The sequence below is a fragment of the Atta cephalotes genome, assembly GCF_000143395.1.
Source record: "Atta cephalotes unplaced genomic scaffold scaffold00003, whole genome shotgun sequence".
Classification (NCBI taxonomy): Eukaryota; Metazoa; Arthropoda; class Insecta; order Hymenoptera; family Formicidae; genus Atta; species Atta cephalotes.
In genome coordinates, this window is record NW_012130067.1 from 6217394 (window position 1) to 6235322 (window position 17929).

The 17929-nt window shown below is 39.1% G+C and overlaps 1 protein-coding gene across 1 annotated transcript in view; it reads right to left on the reverse strand.

Moving 5' to 3' along the window:
- The window catches only part of LOC105625607, a 50166-nt gene that overhangs the window by 25350 nt on the left and 6887 nt on the right, over positions 1–17929 (reverse strand). The window contains exons 2-11 of the mRNA XM_012206929.1: positions 13895–13975; positions 13580–13736; positions 13196–13341; positions 12912–13034; positions 9948–10174; positions 9088–9304; positions 6948–7160; positions 6304–6577; positions 5414–6094; positions 2253–2427 (exon numbers count right to left, since the gene is read on the reverse strand). Of these exons, the coding sequence (XP_012062319.1) occupies positions 2253–2427; positions 5414–6094; positions 6304–6577; positions 6948–7160; positions 9088–9304; positions 9948–10174; positions 12912–13034; positions 13196–13341; positions 13580–13736; positions 13895–13975 (2294 nt within the window). The remainder of the gene's footprint in view (positions 1–2252; positions 2428–5413; positions 6095–6303; positions 6578–6947; positions 7161–9087; positions 9305–9947; positions 10175–12911; positions 13035–13195; positions 13342–13579; positions 13737–13894; positions 13976–17929) is intronic.

Below are 17929 nucleotides of genomic sequence, written 5' to 3' on the forward strand. Positions count from 1 at the left end.
ATATATATATATTATTTTTTTTTAAAAAAAGGAATATCAAAATCAGATATGTATATCTCTCAATATAGATATGTCTCAATAAAAATACATTGGTAATCCAAACCTACATACAAACAATTCATCATATATATAAATATATATAGAATATCTCTTTTTTTTAATATATCTATTTATATAATTTTAATTAAAAAACATAACAAAACTCTCTTCTCTGTGATATTTCCAGTCTTTTAAATCATTAATTTCAGTTCCTCTCAAGCATTTACAGTTTTTCTTATAATTACCTTGCTGGATTAAACTGCACATTCGACATGCAAATGTTGAATACTTTATAATCCATCATATAAATAATCTTGTGTAAACATCAAAACTACTAGACGCATTATATATACAAAACAAAATAATTTAATTTCATTAAATGCTAATAATGCGAGATAAACGTACTAAATTATATATAATATATATTCTTATTTTTCGTATATGTAATTAATTATTGGATTTATTAAATATTTTCAAAAAGAGGTTTTATACGACGATTATAGACTCTAATAGATTAGCTATTTACTACTTATATCAAGTAACATATAACGCAGTCGAAATCTGTTTCATCCCGCATACATTGTTGACTTATTAAGGCGAAGGTAAAAGTGAAGATATGTAAGCGACTATCGGTACATATACATCGCAATATTGTAACAAGTATACAATCTAAGGAACCATATGTCTCTCTAATTGTAACATGCGCAAAATCTCTAATATCTCTAACATTTCTATACGATGAACACTCTATTTTCGACATTTCTATCGTTACCACTACGAAGGACTTCGCCTAATCCATTAGATTAACCGGGAATAACCATCGATAACAGGGAGCACCGAGCTAGCCCGAATAACGAACTCGGATCGTTAGCTTTTTGCACAACGATTGTGCTTGCGCGGCACGTCTTTCGCTTTGCGTCGGCAAAGATTGAAATCCAGAACCGGCAAATTTTGTTACCGTAGGAAAACCGGAGCCGCGTTTCGGGAGAATAGATGCGCCGACCGTATTCTATATCGATGCCGCCCAAAATCAAAGAAAAATAGAACAAATTTTTCAATAAAATACATCACGAACTATTTCCGATCTGCCGAAACAGGATCGACGAAAAATTCGGACTTCTTTTTCGGTGTTCCTGACGCTAAAGTACGTCCGGCTCGATCAAGCCAAGGAAGATCTACGTCGCGCGCTATACAGAACGTTCTCTTTTCTGGGGGAGAAAACCACCCCGCGTGATTTATCTGTTCTTTCGGAAGCAGACTCGGAAGGTTCGTTTTGGTACGAAATTACAAAGGGGCGAATGTACGATAAAATATTCCGTAAAAATTGATAATAAAAATATAAATATCATTTGTGCGGATTAAATATCGGCAAATATGGGCATACATGCGCACAAATAATTCTAATACTTTGTAGTTTGTGCATAATATGCAAAGTATGTCTCTTATGAAGTCCTCTTATCTCAACTTCCTTGACGATGCAAGAACTTGGGTAATCAATATTACATACCAAACTATTATTAGAATAAATTTTAATTACCGAACAATGTATATATATATATATATATATATATATATATATATATATATATACACAATATAACTCTATAATATTACTATATTATTTACGCAGACCAGCTGCTCCTAATGTATATATTTTAATTATACGAGTATAGGTTTTGTGTTGTTTATATTATATTCCAATCTCTCTTATATATCCGTATATCGAATGATAATGAAATGAATGCAAAAAAAGGATGAAAATAATATAGATTTCTGTCTTCATGCCGTTATTACATTCATTTATCAAATATTTCCGTGAAATAAAACTGTACTGTGCTGTTACACCACATATAACGCCACATATAAATGTTAATACCAATAACAATGAGGAAGAAGGTAATTTAATTCTTTTATATATAAAATTATTATAGCATCAACACCATGATTTTTAGGTAACACATATATACACAGTTCGCCTTACACCTTCCTGCCCGTTTTCACCAATGCAGTACGAATCAACGACACTTTAAATCGAGAGGGAAAAATCGAGAGATTTGCTTTAGTGTGTACGTCTCCAGAAACGTCCCAATCGTCGCGTCAGCGGTGTCTCAGACAGACGGTAAAAAGACAGAAACGTAACACAACGGTTATGCATGTACACGTGGGCAGAAAGAAGCGTCATGCGGTGCAGCCAAGCGTGCGTTGCTGTTTACCTGCAAACGGCACGTCGCCGAAGTATTCCTCGACATTATCCGTGGACATGCTCTTGTCGGACAGTGATACGCTGGACAACGAACCGCTTGATGCGTTGAGTGATCCACCGGTGGGAAATTGCAGCAGATCTTCGTCCGTTTCCGTTTCCATGTCGCGGGATCTTCGCTTGTATACCTATTGACAAATCAGCGCCATTTGAAGAAGAAACGAGATTCCACGCTTAAAGTACACGCTACAGTATTGTATTGTAGTAAATACTGCGGGAAAGGGCATTTTCGACGCTTCAATTTCCAAGCCTTCAATATCTGCCGTGAAACTCGTACTGATCATGTTGTTGGATTTATGGCAGTTGCGTTTTACAATTTGCCCGCGACCACTATTACTCTGGGCGTATCGCCGTTATCACGAAATTGTCAACATTCGTATTTTATACACGGATATTTACAGTCGATATAAAAATTCCCCCGTGAGCCGCGTCGCGTCGAGCCGCGGCAAATCACACGATGGAAAAATGAAGCCAATCCTATCGCGATGAAAATTTATTGAAACGAAACGTCCACACGCAGGCACGCGAGAAATATGCCATGTAAATCGGAGGGAAAATAAATACGCGTGGTCAACCTAAAGCATATTTATTTATTCGAATAAAAATCTATACCTTTTGACATTAATTCTTTCGATTCCGCTGACGGCGAGTCATAAATGACAAATATAATACGATTTTTCCAGCACTTTTGAATTTTATGATCCGCAAAGAATTATTGCCTGCAAATATTGCAATGTAGTTGACATCGGAATTACTTTATACATGAAAAATTATTTTTATTATAAAAAATAGAAGAGAAAGAAGGAAAGATGAATAACTGAAGATGAATAATTTTAATACTGAAATAATTAAAGTTACAATTTGGTACAGTTTATATAGATTTATATTTAATTACATATGTGTTTTTTTATATTATATTATACATATAAATAATAAGCTATAATCAACTTAACTTAAACTATGGTCAACGTAATGTCATTTATGTTTAACAGCGAGACGTATTAAACAACCGAAAATTACGTTATGCCACTCAATGAGACCTCGCGTTTTGATTTACTAAGTGCAAACTACGAAACGGCAAGCTGCTATTTCATCGCGCGTTTCCAGAAAGGCTCTAACGCAATTAAAATTTGACGTCAGAGGCCCGACAGACGTTCGCGGTATCATCTGTAAAACGCCGAGAACATCTCGAGGAGACAGCCGGAAACCGTCGCTACAAATTCGTGAATTTCTCTCTCTCCTATGGCAACGGAGAACGAGCGTTCGCGAGGCGAAGTCAGACAGGCATAGAAGCCGAGGGCTTCATTATTCAAAGGGTGTCGGCGTCTTGCATTCTGCCGCTCTACTGGATTCGCGGAAGTTGACGGGTGAGAAGCAACCATCCGTAGAAGGTTCTCCCATCTCTTCGTCCTTCCTCCGACAGGTTCACGGAGACCCTCTGCCTCCGTGTGCCGAGCATGCTGTCTTCAGCCGCCGTAATAGCGTTCGATTTCCATCATCGAATCATATCAGCTGTTCAACGAATTGAGAATACGCTCGGATACTATCGTGAGTCGACTGACGAATATTGCGATATCAGTCGCGTAAATCATATTATTAGCGATATTAGCAATATTAAGTTAGCCCTCAATAGCTTCCTCAAAATACCTTCTTGATTGAATTTTCCAATGCATATTTGTTTAACACACAGATCTTTGGGCTTTGGGGCTTATTTAAATTTAGAATCTGGAAATATGTTTAGACTCATCCTATAGTAATCCAACGGGGAACGAAGGATTTACAATTCATTGAAGGAAAAGGATGTACAAAGCATGTTACGAGAAGAAGGTATCTATGTCTATCAAATAGACGATTTGCATGATGAAGACATCGAGCATCTCCCAAGCAAGCGATGTTATATGGTATCACCGACTGTGCATACGAGTTCGCCGTCTTCGCCGCATTCAGCGACTCCTTTCTGGATATATTCACTGTGTAATATTTCGTCAAGCGTGTATAGCTGACTGAAAGACACGGATTGCGAATGCATATAGGGAACGGCAGAGAGAAGCTGGGGTGGATGGCAGAGAGATACCGTGGAAAGAGCAAAGAGAGAGGGAGAGGAAGGGAGGCAGAAGTGCGCTGGAAGCTGCGTCGTGTGCTATGGATATCCATTCGCGGTGGATGGGAATTGAACGTAGTCGGTCTCACAGCAGAACGATCATAGGGCGACGCGCAAACGGTAGTAAACGAGCGAGACAGGCCGAAGGTAGCGGCAGCGGTAGCGAGCGAGGCAGAGGGATGAGTCCTTGTAAATCGCATCACAGATCAAACACAGCTTGTATATTAAACGTAACCTGGTAAGACGCTATGTCGACTGCTTATCTACTGTCCAAGGCACCAGGTCAAGTGAGAGCGTTAATGGCGATCCTTAACGAGCGCACGCTGCTAAGATCTTATGTCATGAAAAGGCTTAAAGGATCGGCAGTTTCGGGTAAATCACCGACGCTTTGAAATTTCCCCGCGTGTTCTCCGCGGAGTTTCCACAATTTGACGCGTCTTTAACGGCACTATCTCGATATTTCTCTCGACATATGATACACATATGTATAAATATCTTCTGATTGCCGCACTTCCAAGTAGCAGTCGACGATGCAAAGTTGAACGCCGCCGTTGCACGCTTCGCCAAGTACCGCGCGATAAATCGCAGAAGCGATCTCCCATTTGAGATCACTATACCATTTGAAATGAACTGCAGAATTCTCGTGAGGAATCAAGAATCTTACATGCACACACGTTCGAGTTAATGCGAAGATTGGAAATGACGTTAGTCGCTTAAGAACCATCTGTCGATTCATAACTTGCCAATGTGATTTTCTAAAGGAACTTTATTTTACAAAAATACGATTTTTTTCAAAAAGTTCTAGACATATCTAGAAAAACAAAACAATCATTGCGATTCTCTTAATAAACACTGAAAATATTGTTGCTTTAGAACGATTCGTAATAACATCAAGTAGCAATTGCACGCTACTAATGACCATAATTAACTCTATATTCGCTATCGTTATTTGGCACTATACATCCATCAACATATTGACCTTGTGTAGAGTAATAACCGCTGATAACACTTACCTGACTGAGCGGACGAATGCGCTCATGGATGGACCTTTCCGCTTGCATGGCGGACGGCGGCGGATGATCAGGAGTGGGCGGCTGAACATAATGCGTAGGACTGGTCGGCAGCATCATCTGTACGCGTTTAAGACGTTTGTCGGTGGCCTCGCGACTCTCTGACGCGGATTGTCCATCCGCTATCTCACGTCTTTCATCGAGGAGACTCTCCTGGGAAGACTTCAAGGTGAGAAACGCGCTCGATACAAACGTTTGCTCCTGAATCACGTCACCGTCGCTGCAGGGTGATTTGTCGGCACACAGACTATTCTCCGGTTCGTAGTTTTCGTACGCATGTCTGCGTAATTTTCTTCGCGGATTCAGCATTTTGATCGGCCGGTTCTCGTAGATAGACGTTATGGCTACTGGCTCCACATTGGACTCGCGTTTTTCATCGGTTCCAACCAATCGTGATTTCATCTCCACGTATTGGTCCACGCTTCGCGTAACGTGTCGCAGCTGATCACGCCGTTTCTGCAGCTGCTCAAGATCGATGTGACTTCGCGCACCGCTGCGCGCCAAGAACAAGTACTCGTAATTACTCGGCCCTACCGAACTGTCAGCTGATAAAGACATCTGCGTTTGCAGGTGCGTCGGGGATACCGAGAGATTTCGTCTAGGCGGCTTCTTGGGCGGCGTCGGCTGCGGAAGAAGAAGCGAATATTTCTTCACGTTGGTAGACGTTTGTTTGAATTATATCTTCACGTTCACAAATATTCCCGAAAAAATTAATTCGCGCGATTTGAAAAAATGTGCAAGGCAATTTTATCTCTTTAACTTTCGTCAGATACGGATATGTTTATATCTGAGAATATCTCTTCATAATTTATGTAGATAACCGGGGCTCTTACCGAGACTTTATTGTTGGAAGCAGGACTGTGTAGCGAGCTGGACAGAGGTGCCATTGGCAAGTAAATCCCGGCAGCGCTGGAATCGTTGGGCAAACAACGACGGTCCCGTGGGCTCGGTCCGCCGACGCTCGAGGATGACGATACGCTCAATTGGTCGAACTCTCTGCCCCCGTATCCCGTGGGCAATGTCAAGGACAGGTCCTCCGACACGAAGCTACCCTCCATTGTGCCGCGTGGCACGGGTGGAGTTTGGTACAGTCCGCTATCGGAGCCCCTGTACAACCAAAACTCGGGGTTTCAGCGGAACCAATCGACTATCTATTATTGGTTGATGATAAATCGACTCGATAGATCGAGAATGTCGGAAACGTACGCTTCCACTCGATTAATCAGCAAGAAATACAAAAACTTCTCACGTCGTTACGTTTTGCGTCAACAGTATATCTCGAAATCGTATTTGTTTGAGATATTATGCAGTATTCTTTAGCAACATCAAGTACGTGAATATAATTTTCGGTAAACGTCTTACAGATGAAGTACATGCATTAAGCTTTAATCAAAACTACCTTTAGAAACATTGATTCGATATTATAAATTATATGTTGTTTTTAATGCAACTATGCGGTGCAAAATGTTTGCGTTACCGTGTAGTGTCGGATGGTAATGGTGTTCTTTTGGTAATGTTTTGTGGTATATCTTCAGGAGTTTGGTCAGAACTTTCGAGAGTATTTATAGAGTTGAGAGTGTCGGATAGGGACATAAAGACGCTGTCGAAGACGGAACTGGGGTCGGAGTCCTCTGTCTGCTGGAGGACCCTTCGTACTCCGTTCACCGGTTCCCCGTTCTGCTCGTCTTCACTGAAACGCGCATCCCGGTACATCAACCGTTATCGATTACCAACAATCAACCGCATATTCAAAGCGAAGCAACATAATCTTGTATATCGACCAAGCTGAAATAACTGCTATTCAACTATACGCCACTCAATAAAATTAAACTTTAACTAATGTTTATACGGCATTTTATTATACGCTATCTTATTACGCTAATGTTATTTAATATTTAAAATGTATTATTTGCGAATAACGGAATGCTAAATTAAAATATTCGCAAAAGCAAAGAGTAAAAATCATATTATGTTAAATATAAATCGTGTGTATACATATAGAAAAAAGACAGCTTCCATTGACAAAATATGCTTCAATTGAAGACATTCACAGACAAGCGCCGACTTTTTAATGAGGCCACGTCGACTAGGACGGAACGCGACGAATGTGGAAAAGAGAAACGAAAAAGGAGCTTGCGGCCCCGAGAGGTTGCGGAGGCCACGCGCTTATAACACGAGGGAGAGAGCAATGGTTATTAGTTTTATGCTGAGACGGGCTAACATTTACATTGTTTAACGTGATGGATTCATTTCGAGGCGGCCAAGCCGGGGCTACCGACGTCAAACATTGATGGTAGAAGTGCGGAACATCAACGAGAGCTCCCACGTTCTCTTATTCTCTTTCTCCCTCTTCCACTCGTACATATTACGTATCCCTCTTTCTCATTTGTTCGCTCCCTTACTCTCCACTTTTCCCTCACCGTCTCTCTATCGCCCTATGTCTTCGTCTTTCTCTTTCTCACTCGCTGTACTCGAGCCAACCAGTCGGGCTTAGCAGCTAGAGCGGTAGCACTGGCACAGAGTACCAATGGGGTGATGCAGCGGGGGTGACCTAGGGGCGAACGAGGCGGTCGGACCCACCATCTCGCCTGCCTACATCAGGAAAATTAAACCAAGCCAAGCGGTGCTTAACGCGCTGGGGCTACACGCGGTCGTGCCACCTCCTCCAACCTCTTCCTCCACCTTCACGTTTCTCCCCCTGGCACCGCCCCATATCCAGGTTCCCTTTTCGGTTCGAGAACCTCCACCTACAACCTTCTCCACCTCCTACGGGTACCAACGGTGGTAGCAGCAGCGCCAGCACCAGCCGTCATCATCCCAATGCTTGGCCGGTACTCACTCATTCACTCCGCGCTCCGTCCATGTCTACGCTTTTGTTTGTCCAACATCTTCTATATTAAAGCACAGCCGTAGCCGCTGTGCGCGCACGAAGCCTTTTTGCAAAATATTACGAGCCTCTGCGCTTACCCGATGCAATCGCAGCTTTTATTTTTTTCTTTGAGACTTCTATGAAAATAGAGTCTGAATGATAGAGAAATACTTTTTCACTATATTTTACGTGCGAAGTCCCAAACCTCTCAAATGATTATGAGAATACATGTATGAATGTTCGATGCGTGTATATTAAAATTTTTGCAAAGTGTAATAAATGCTTGTAATCTGTCAGTTTTTATTACTACACTTAGTGTAATAATAAAAACTGACAGATTAGAAGCATTTCTGATACAAACTGACTTCTTAGATTATTCAATATATTCTAATAAATATTCTAATAAATATTTATATATTGAAATTATCTTTGAATAGTCGGTATATCATGTTATTTCTCTATTTTTCTCTCTTTCTCTCTTTCATCCAATCATATATATATATATATATATAATTTTCTCATAATATTTCTCTGATGGTAAATTATTTGTTTACTACCGAATTAATATCGTGAACTTGCTAATATCATGAACACATATTATTTGTACTAGATGTTCTCTACAAGCGTATCGTTATCCATCACAACATCATAGAATCACTAAGAGGAAATAGGGGAAAGATTTGATATATGCGTTATAAAAAAATATTGCAACGAATAACATGCAAAGAATGTAAAAGAAAATACTCACAATGACATGACAGATGTACCGGAAACGCGACGATCGTCGTCCCGAGGCTTATGATAGAACTGCCATTGAGTAGGCGACGTTCCTTCCGCGGGGGAAAGATCATCCTCCGGACGAACATTTTCGTAGGGGCTGCCCAATGAATCGCCACCCTGTACCGGAATTGGCGGCAAATTCTCACTATCGGCGTCACTTTCTACACCGGAGGAAGACCGATGCCCTGTTTCAAAATCGACGAGGGCATATAATTGTATACAGTGATCATAAAACATATAATCACAAATCTTTTCAAGAAAAAAATTAAAAAGAGTAGTATTGCAGATGCAAGGCAGTGAATAAGAAGAAAACAAGGTAAAAATTCGGAATTGATTTTTTAATATGTATAGCATTTTCAAAAATGAAAATTTATGGTCATCATTATTATATGATGCAAGTTGTGATAAAAATTATAGACGTGTCATTTCATTATTCACACGTAATGTATGCAGAAACAGAATTCAAGATTAATCCCATGTGCTTAATATAACGTTATGCAAATATACACACAAATCTTTATATATGGCTAAGAGCGATTTAATTAAATGCTGCAGCAAACTGGAAACGTACGTTCTCTCAACAGACGTTCCACTTTAATTACATATATGTGTATATATATATATATGTATATATATATATATATATATATGTATGTATGTGTGCGTGCGTGCGTATGCGTGTGCGTGCGTGCGTGTGTGTGTGTGTGTGCATGTGCGCGCGTGTGTGCGTGTTTGTGTGCGTGCGTGCGTGTATATGTATATATACATATATATAAATATATCGGTCGTAATGCTATGAAAATAAATTGTATGCGAATGCAACCGTACTTTTTATCACCGCTGTGATATCTTGAGTGACATGCGGCGGAAACTGTCCCAGAAGATCAAGCACCGTGTTTTGCCGAGAATCCCTAATGCCCAAATCCACTCCGCGATCTAATAGCGCCCGTACTACTTCCATCTTGCCGCAAAGCGCGGCCTCGTGCATCGCAGTACCCGCTGATGTTCTCGTATTGACGTCAACTCCAGCAGCAAGGAGAACTTCCACGACCGCTCTGCAACAATAAAGCAAATATTTCATTGCACCTTATTTTATATGTAATAAATGTACGAGACCCATAAAATGCAAGACGAATAATTTGCAAGACGGTTCCATAATTATTAAAAGTAGCCACATGTGTTATGATTACGTAAAGAAAAAGTTAGATTGTGTTTGAGTAGTTTTGCATTTTGTTACGCTTTTCAAGTAAAAAAAGAAAGATTAAAATCCAGCTTAAAGAGTATTAAGAAACAAAGCAATAAATTGTCGGTTATAATTTAGATTTTGCGATAAATCTCGAGACCAGAAAACCAAAGCTTCTAGGTTTTACGCGATCTCGAAACGTCTGGATTCTGCGATTTCTATCCAGTGACAAGCCATTAAGACTATAAGAGATGCATTTGCTATCAGCGCCTAATCGAAATACAGATTTTGCTCTCCTTCTATCGGATATAGACTATGCACCAACTGCGATGACCGCAGCCATCCGTCGCATATAGGATTGGCGGCTGAAGATCGGATTCGCGTGCACCTATGTTGTTATTACCGTAGCATAGGGGTATTTGTATACTGGCTTACCGAGAGCATCGATATTGAATCCGATAATAGACATTACTCCGCGTCCCCCGTCCTTCCCTTCCCCCCCCCCTCCCCTCTCCAAACTGATCCCTCTCTGCCATCAGTCCTTTCGCCCATCCCCCTCCTGTTCTAGCCCCATATAGCTGGACTGGTAGATCCACTAAATATCGTGGTGCGCGCGTGAAACGCGTGCGTGAGTCCGACCATCGCAATGTACGCAACCCCCTTCTCTCATACGTGCCTGCGTGCGCGCGTACATCTACCCCAGAGACTCTCAAATTTTGCGAGATGTCGCTATCTTTCGACATATTCAACAAATAGATTCGGAATGGACAGAGAGAAAGTTTAAATAGTAGTTTAAAAGAAAAAGTATAGAAAAGAAAATGTAGATAAACCTGCATGTATAAAATATAGTAGGAATATATAAGACATGATTTTATTTAAACGTGATTTTATTTAAATATTATTGGCATGAATGTTCATAAATTCAAGTGATCCGTTATTCATGTCTGTGGACCAACAGTGGAAGTGTATGAATTCGTACAGACTTTTTATTAATGCGCTAAAATTTCCCTCATGGCGTTTTCCATATTTGCAGTTTGAGAAACGCTGATCTAGCCCAAACGTCCAAACAGCTCGTGCGTACGCGTTCGCACTCGTACAGGCGCAAACGTCTCGCGCGCCGTTATTTAACCAAAATTCGAGCGATAAAATGTCACGTTCTGCACGCTCTCTCTCTCACGCCCATCCCATGCCACTCCCGGCCAATTCTGTTGCACCCTCGCGCCGGCATCGACGGAAAATGCAGCCGCCGGACTGTATATCGCGATACGATCGCATTATAAGCGGCAAGCGCCGGTTAAAGCGATTACCGGCTGCGAGGCTGCATAGAAAAACCAGCGTTATACCCGATTACAATGTGACTGCCGTTTCGCGGCGATTCACGATTCGATTCGACCGCCAACCGGACTGTTACGATCGTCCATCCCCTCGCTGCCCACCACTCTCGTCTCCGTGGCGTCGATTATACAAAAAGCTCAGCGGAATTACGGACTAGCATCGCCCTGTTAAACGAGAACGTATCGCTCGGCACCAAATGCTAAATGCAAAATAACTAGGTAACGGAGATGTTATAACTCCGTGATACTGAAATAAAATTTACTATCATCGATTTTAAGAGATTAAAGAATTTCTCACGATTATTGAGGAATATAATAACGATTATAGTCTTCGTCATTTGATCATGTGGGTTCAACATAATCGATTATCCGCTCTTCCTTCTTTGTCACCCTATTACGCGGTTCAGTTAATTGAATAATATTACACAAGATGCGTGGCTACGATTATGACATTATTTCTTCCACACAGAAGGTTCTTCCACTCCAGTTCAATACAGATGATTTATTATTCATTAAATACATGCAGTGATATATTTCAATATAAACAGCATAAAACAGCAAGAAACCGATTTTTTTTTTTAAGATGCAAAGGAATTTTGCCGCTTTGCCATCACGATTAATATAGGTCGGTACGTTTCGGCGATAGTGATTAATACGATTCTCGTAATCGGGAGGCGGTCAGCAATCCGCACGGATGGACAGAACGGCTGACGGTGTGATGCGATCGGATGCATTCGCGTGGTTCGAGGAGGGACGAGAGGGCAATCGACGGAACAGTAATATAGGACGTGTAACCAGTAGAGGGTTGGATCGGATCATGCCAGTCGGAGGACGCATATATCGCATTCGACGGGATTACGTAAGCGGTGCTCTCTGATTGGCTCTAATAGCCAGCGCTGCAAATGGCTCGACATCGTTATGGTTAGCTCGAACGAATCCATTGTTGTACTCGAACACAATACATGTTGCGCATTATCCAGTAATTAGCGTAACCATTTCGCGGGAAGAAGTTATATGCAGTCCTTAGATAAACAAAAATACTCGAACGTGTGATGGTAGCGGCATTGTATTGTATAATATACTGTGCCAAATATAATTAAAAACTGCTAAATTGTATGAGATAAAAAGGAAAAATAACGCATCTGCGTTTTTAAAATAATATTGTCTCAGTATTATTAAATATAATAAACTTGATAGTTAATTTAATGGAACTTTCTATTAATTATGAATTATTCTCTTAATATATTAATGTGTCAAATATAAATTAATTCTTACCTGTGGCCATTGCGTGAAGCTAAATGCAATGGTGTATGCGGGAAGATCAGAGATGAGGAAGAATTACGAAGTGATTCGATTAATTCAGGATGCGTTCGCACGAGTAACTCCACAGTTTCCAATCTGTAAGAAACACCACGATTACGTCACAATGATGCTTAGCATGAATTCCAATCAAAATAGTAATATAGATCACGAAATTTAATATCCGCAAATATCATGAAGTGTATATGGAAAAATATTGAGTCACTGGAAAAGATATAGTAGTTGTATGTGCGATTTACCTGCCATATTGCGCAGCGAGGTCGAGCGCGGATTCTCCGCGGCTGTTGCGGATACTAGGGTCGCATCCGTATTGCAACAGCTGTGCCACCACTTCCGTGTGCCCGTACTGTGCGGCACAATGTAATGCAGTTTCGTTATCCTTTGTCTGTAACCAAACGATATTTAGAGCTTTTTTTAGATATTACACATTAATTTGCGACATTCATCAAAGCTGCCTCCATAAATTATAAGATATTATTTCTGGTAATCATAAAAAATAATTTTTTGCATTACACTTCAATAAAAAGATACTACAAAAAATACTCTGAGTGTTAAAGACTTTTGAAATATATCCTAAAATGATTATTTTAACAAAACATTTTGATAATAAATATAATACTAACCGCAAGATTCACTTTTGGTACCGATGGACCTTGATTAAGAATTAATCGTACAATTTCCGCGTCCCCAGCCCAAGCTGCCAAATGAAGCGGCGAGGAACCTTTAGCATCGACGACATTGGTGGAAGCCTCATATTGGAGCAGCAATCTGACCACGTCTCTGTAAATGAATGTTTTAAGAAACATTAGAAGAAATACAGTTATGTTTAAAAAATTCGATAAAAAGGAGAACATCAATTTTAATAATCCGAAAAAGTACTAAAGAGTATTTTAAACAATAATTTTTAATAATCTTTTAAAAAATATTTAAGATTGTACCTATGCCCATTTAGAGCTGCGTGATGAAGAGCTGAATATCCACTGGCGTCTTGCACATTAGCACCTGGTCCCCGACGTAAACTGTAAATAAAAATATTGCTCAATCGTACAACAGAAAATCGATTAATTTATTTTTCATATAATATAAATTGTCGAAAAATTTTTAATCTTCATTTTTTGCTTTTATTAACTCACGATAACTACCTTGAATAATTTAATTATTTATTGCAAAAATCAGATAACGATAGGATAAATAATAAAATACAATATTTCAAATGTTTTTACAAGATAATCTTATAGGACAATTCAACAAATTTAATTCGCTGCAAGAATTAAATTTGCATATTAATTATTTTTAATTCAAAAGTCATTCAATGATTCAATGTCGAATCAACCGCTGTATTTCTTAATTTTATTTCTGATTCGTAATTCGAGAAAGTGCACGACATACGGCATGAATACGCTACGCCGAAAAATCGCGATATCTGCACATTGCAGATCGTTAGATGACATAATGTGCCCCGTGAAAAGGAACAGGCTCGCTAATGAAGCTTCCTGCGTCCAACACATGTTCTCATTACGTGCCTTTGTTGCGCTCGCGCGGAGATAAATGTCGCGCCCCCGCAAACACCGTGTAAACGACGGCACCCTCGGGAAAAACGGAAGAGGTGCGCTATATAGCAGCGTTCCTCTCCGGCGACTTATGACTCCCGCCCTCTTGCCACCTTTCTGCTTCCTTTTATTGAATCGGATATCCAGATATTCCTGCAACGCTTTGCCGATAGAGGAATTTCTCGTTATCCCGTCTCTCTCCAAGTGGATTTGATTGGAGGAACGAAGGGGGAGGAAAGCCGGCGGCTATTCAGCCATCCTCGAAGCGTCGAGTATCCGCGTTCAAAGGCGCTTGAATTGACTGGATTTCGAGAATATTCAAAAAAAGATCCGAATAAAGTTTATATAAAAGTGAATTCTTTTTTTTTTATTTTATTTTGCAAGATAGGAGGGCAGGTGAGACTAAGTCTCGCCGTAAAAAAGAAAAAATTAAGCGCATAATCGAAATTAAAATCTTTTAAAAGTCCGTAATGAGGAATTTATTGGCGACATGAATCGAGCATTTATGCGCAGTAATGGATCAACATGAAAAGCCGCAATTAACGTTTTCATTTCACAGTAATAAAGCTCCGATGCGATCGTACGTGCCGTAAGTGCGATATTGCCTAACCGATATAGTCATCCGACATAGTGTTGTTGTAATGCTGGACACGTAACAGTAAGTTTATTGCCAACACCTAATTAACCCATTAAATACACTGCTCATTATATTCTCGTCGCGCTAGATACCGAGGTTAAAATATTACGGGCGTTAGAAAGCAATGATTTAAGAAATGTTTGCGAAAAGAGGGCGTTTCGAACATTTCGGAGATTGACAATATCGTAAAGTGATACATCTTGAAAAAATAAAATAATTCGCAACCTGTACAATGTATTTTTATACAGTATGTTATACATTTATATTCGCATCAAAATACGTCTTAATGAGAAATGTTATTAGGTAGCATAATGTTGACATTAGACGACTAATAAATGCTACAACTCGAGCACGGTATTTGCGCAGCTCTTATATATCTTCGATATGAGGAGTGAAGCGCAAAAATATATATGTATGTACATTTCACCCTTAGTCTATCGTCTAGAAGATAAACCTATATCTACTATCAGGAATTATGAATTCTTTTACCGATACATTTTTAATATAATAAATGCTCTCTCTCTCTCTCTCTCTCTCTACACTGAGACAGAAAAATGTACTAAATTTTAATAATATTTGTTTGAATAGTGTCAATTGAATATTTATTAAATATAAATATATGTTTATTTGATACGAGAACCATTAATTTAATTTAATTATTATATTTTTTTTATTTAGCAAATATTTATTTCCCATAAATAAATGTTACATTAGCATTATTCAAACAATTATTTATCAAAATTAAGTATATTTTTTCTCAATGTAGAATTGTTACATATATTATGTTTACAAGCAAATTCAAACATTTTATTATTTCTTATAATATATGATATGTAATTAATTAAATATTGTCCCATAAAGAAAGAAAGATAAGAAAGAGAGTATAAGAAAGAAAGAAAAGAAAGAAAATAATTGAGTCAATTGATATATAGATTCAAAAGGTCATCAACTTTATAATTGAATCACTGATTACTATCGTATCAGTTCCAAGCGATCTAAATCGCTGGAATCCATTATCGATCGGAAACTCGCACGTGTGAAGGAAATGCAGAAACTTTTCCCTTGTTAAAAGAGCGTACACACATTTTAATCCTACGCCCCCATGTGACGTCGCCGTCAAAGCATCGCGCTCAGTTTACAAAACAATTACGTAAGCGGGAGACTTTTTTCCAGTATACGAGCGGCACATCAAAGCACGCCGTCATTAACTAACGTCGTCATTAACTCCTCGGATACACGCACTCTAAATCGCTAACTTTCCGTAGGCGGCACGCGACGATCGACGTAAGCTCTCCCCTTCTCACCTCCTCGAGAAACTCTTAAGCCATTGTAACAGAGATCAAAAAGAAAATTGTATCGCATAAGAGCGATATTACAGGCGTGGCAAAAACGTTACACACCACTCAAAGAAAATCGCGTACCATGAAAAAAAAATAATAATGAGTATCATTAATGTTAAAAAAAAATGTAGTTGCTTTTAAGCGTCTCGCAAAATGAATTTTTAATAATCGATTTTACTAACGACATTGTACTTTTCTGCTCTTAATTTTTCTTTGTTTCCTTGTGTGCAATTTATAAGCTTTAGACTCTGTATGCTCGATCGCACAATTCCACGCTCTCTATCTTCCTATCGGCGTCTCTTACTATTTCGCCTTCTCTTCCGATCGTCGAGTCGGCTGTTTGTTTTCCACATCCCAACAACAACGAGGGTGATGCACAATTCTTAAAGCTGTACACAACGGCGTTGCGCCGTCATGCATGTGCGTTTCCGCACACATGCACGTGCGAAGTACGTATATATTATGGAATGATCAAGGAACGTTCGCATGCTGCTATTCTGGTTAGTAAAGAACATTTGACTCTCTTTTTCTACCCTTCTCCCTCTCTTTACTCTCAACGTCGCCCTTTCACTTTCCGTTCGCCCCATTCATCGAGTTCATCCACTCTTTCAAGTTCCTTAATTAAACCCTGAAGATTGTCTGCAAAAAGGACATCGCCCGATCCCTACATCGCTGAACATTACGAATGAGATGGAGAGCAAGAGATAGAGGGGAGGACGATCATGGTGGTAGGACCGTCTGTTGGACACTGTATAATGGTAATTTCTTGTTGGTTTTAATCAAGAAACGCGATCGAAATGGGCATCGTGGGTCAGCTTTCAGCAGCGTTAATAATTACAGCTATTGTTCTTTCTGATATCATAAAAGAAAGAAAATATAAGCTTTGCCTAGAAAGCAAACAGGTTAACTGTTATATTAATGAGCAATATTTTCACTCAAAGAAAAAAGTCGTATCAGTAATATAAATTTGTAGTTGCACTATAAATAGCGCCAACTATATACAGGATGTCCCGTAAGTTTTTATATAGATAGAGCGGACTAAACTGAATTGAAAAGTCATCTACTATTTTGCAATTTTCGCAATGATTAACGAGATATCAATCATTAATAAAATTCGCTAAATATTGGTTTTCAATAATTTTTTACTCAAATACTATCAACTTTACAGAAAAACAGCGAGACAAAAGTATTTTCTTCTTATAAAATTCTGAAAATTTTTTCAGAATTTTTTCAGAATTTTTTAATACCGTATTTTCTCATGTTGGTAAAAATATGAAAATGCAGTATTAAAAAATTCTGAAAAAATTCTTAAAGAGTTCTATGAGAAGAAAATAAACGATTTTTGTCTCTTGCAGTTTTTCTGTAAGGTTGATAGTATTTGAGTAAAAAATTATTAATGACCACAATTTTTAATAATTAATATCTTGTTAACTGTAGCGAAAATTG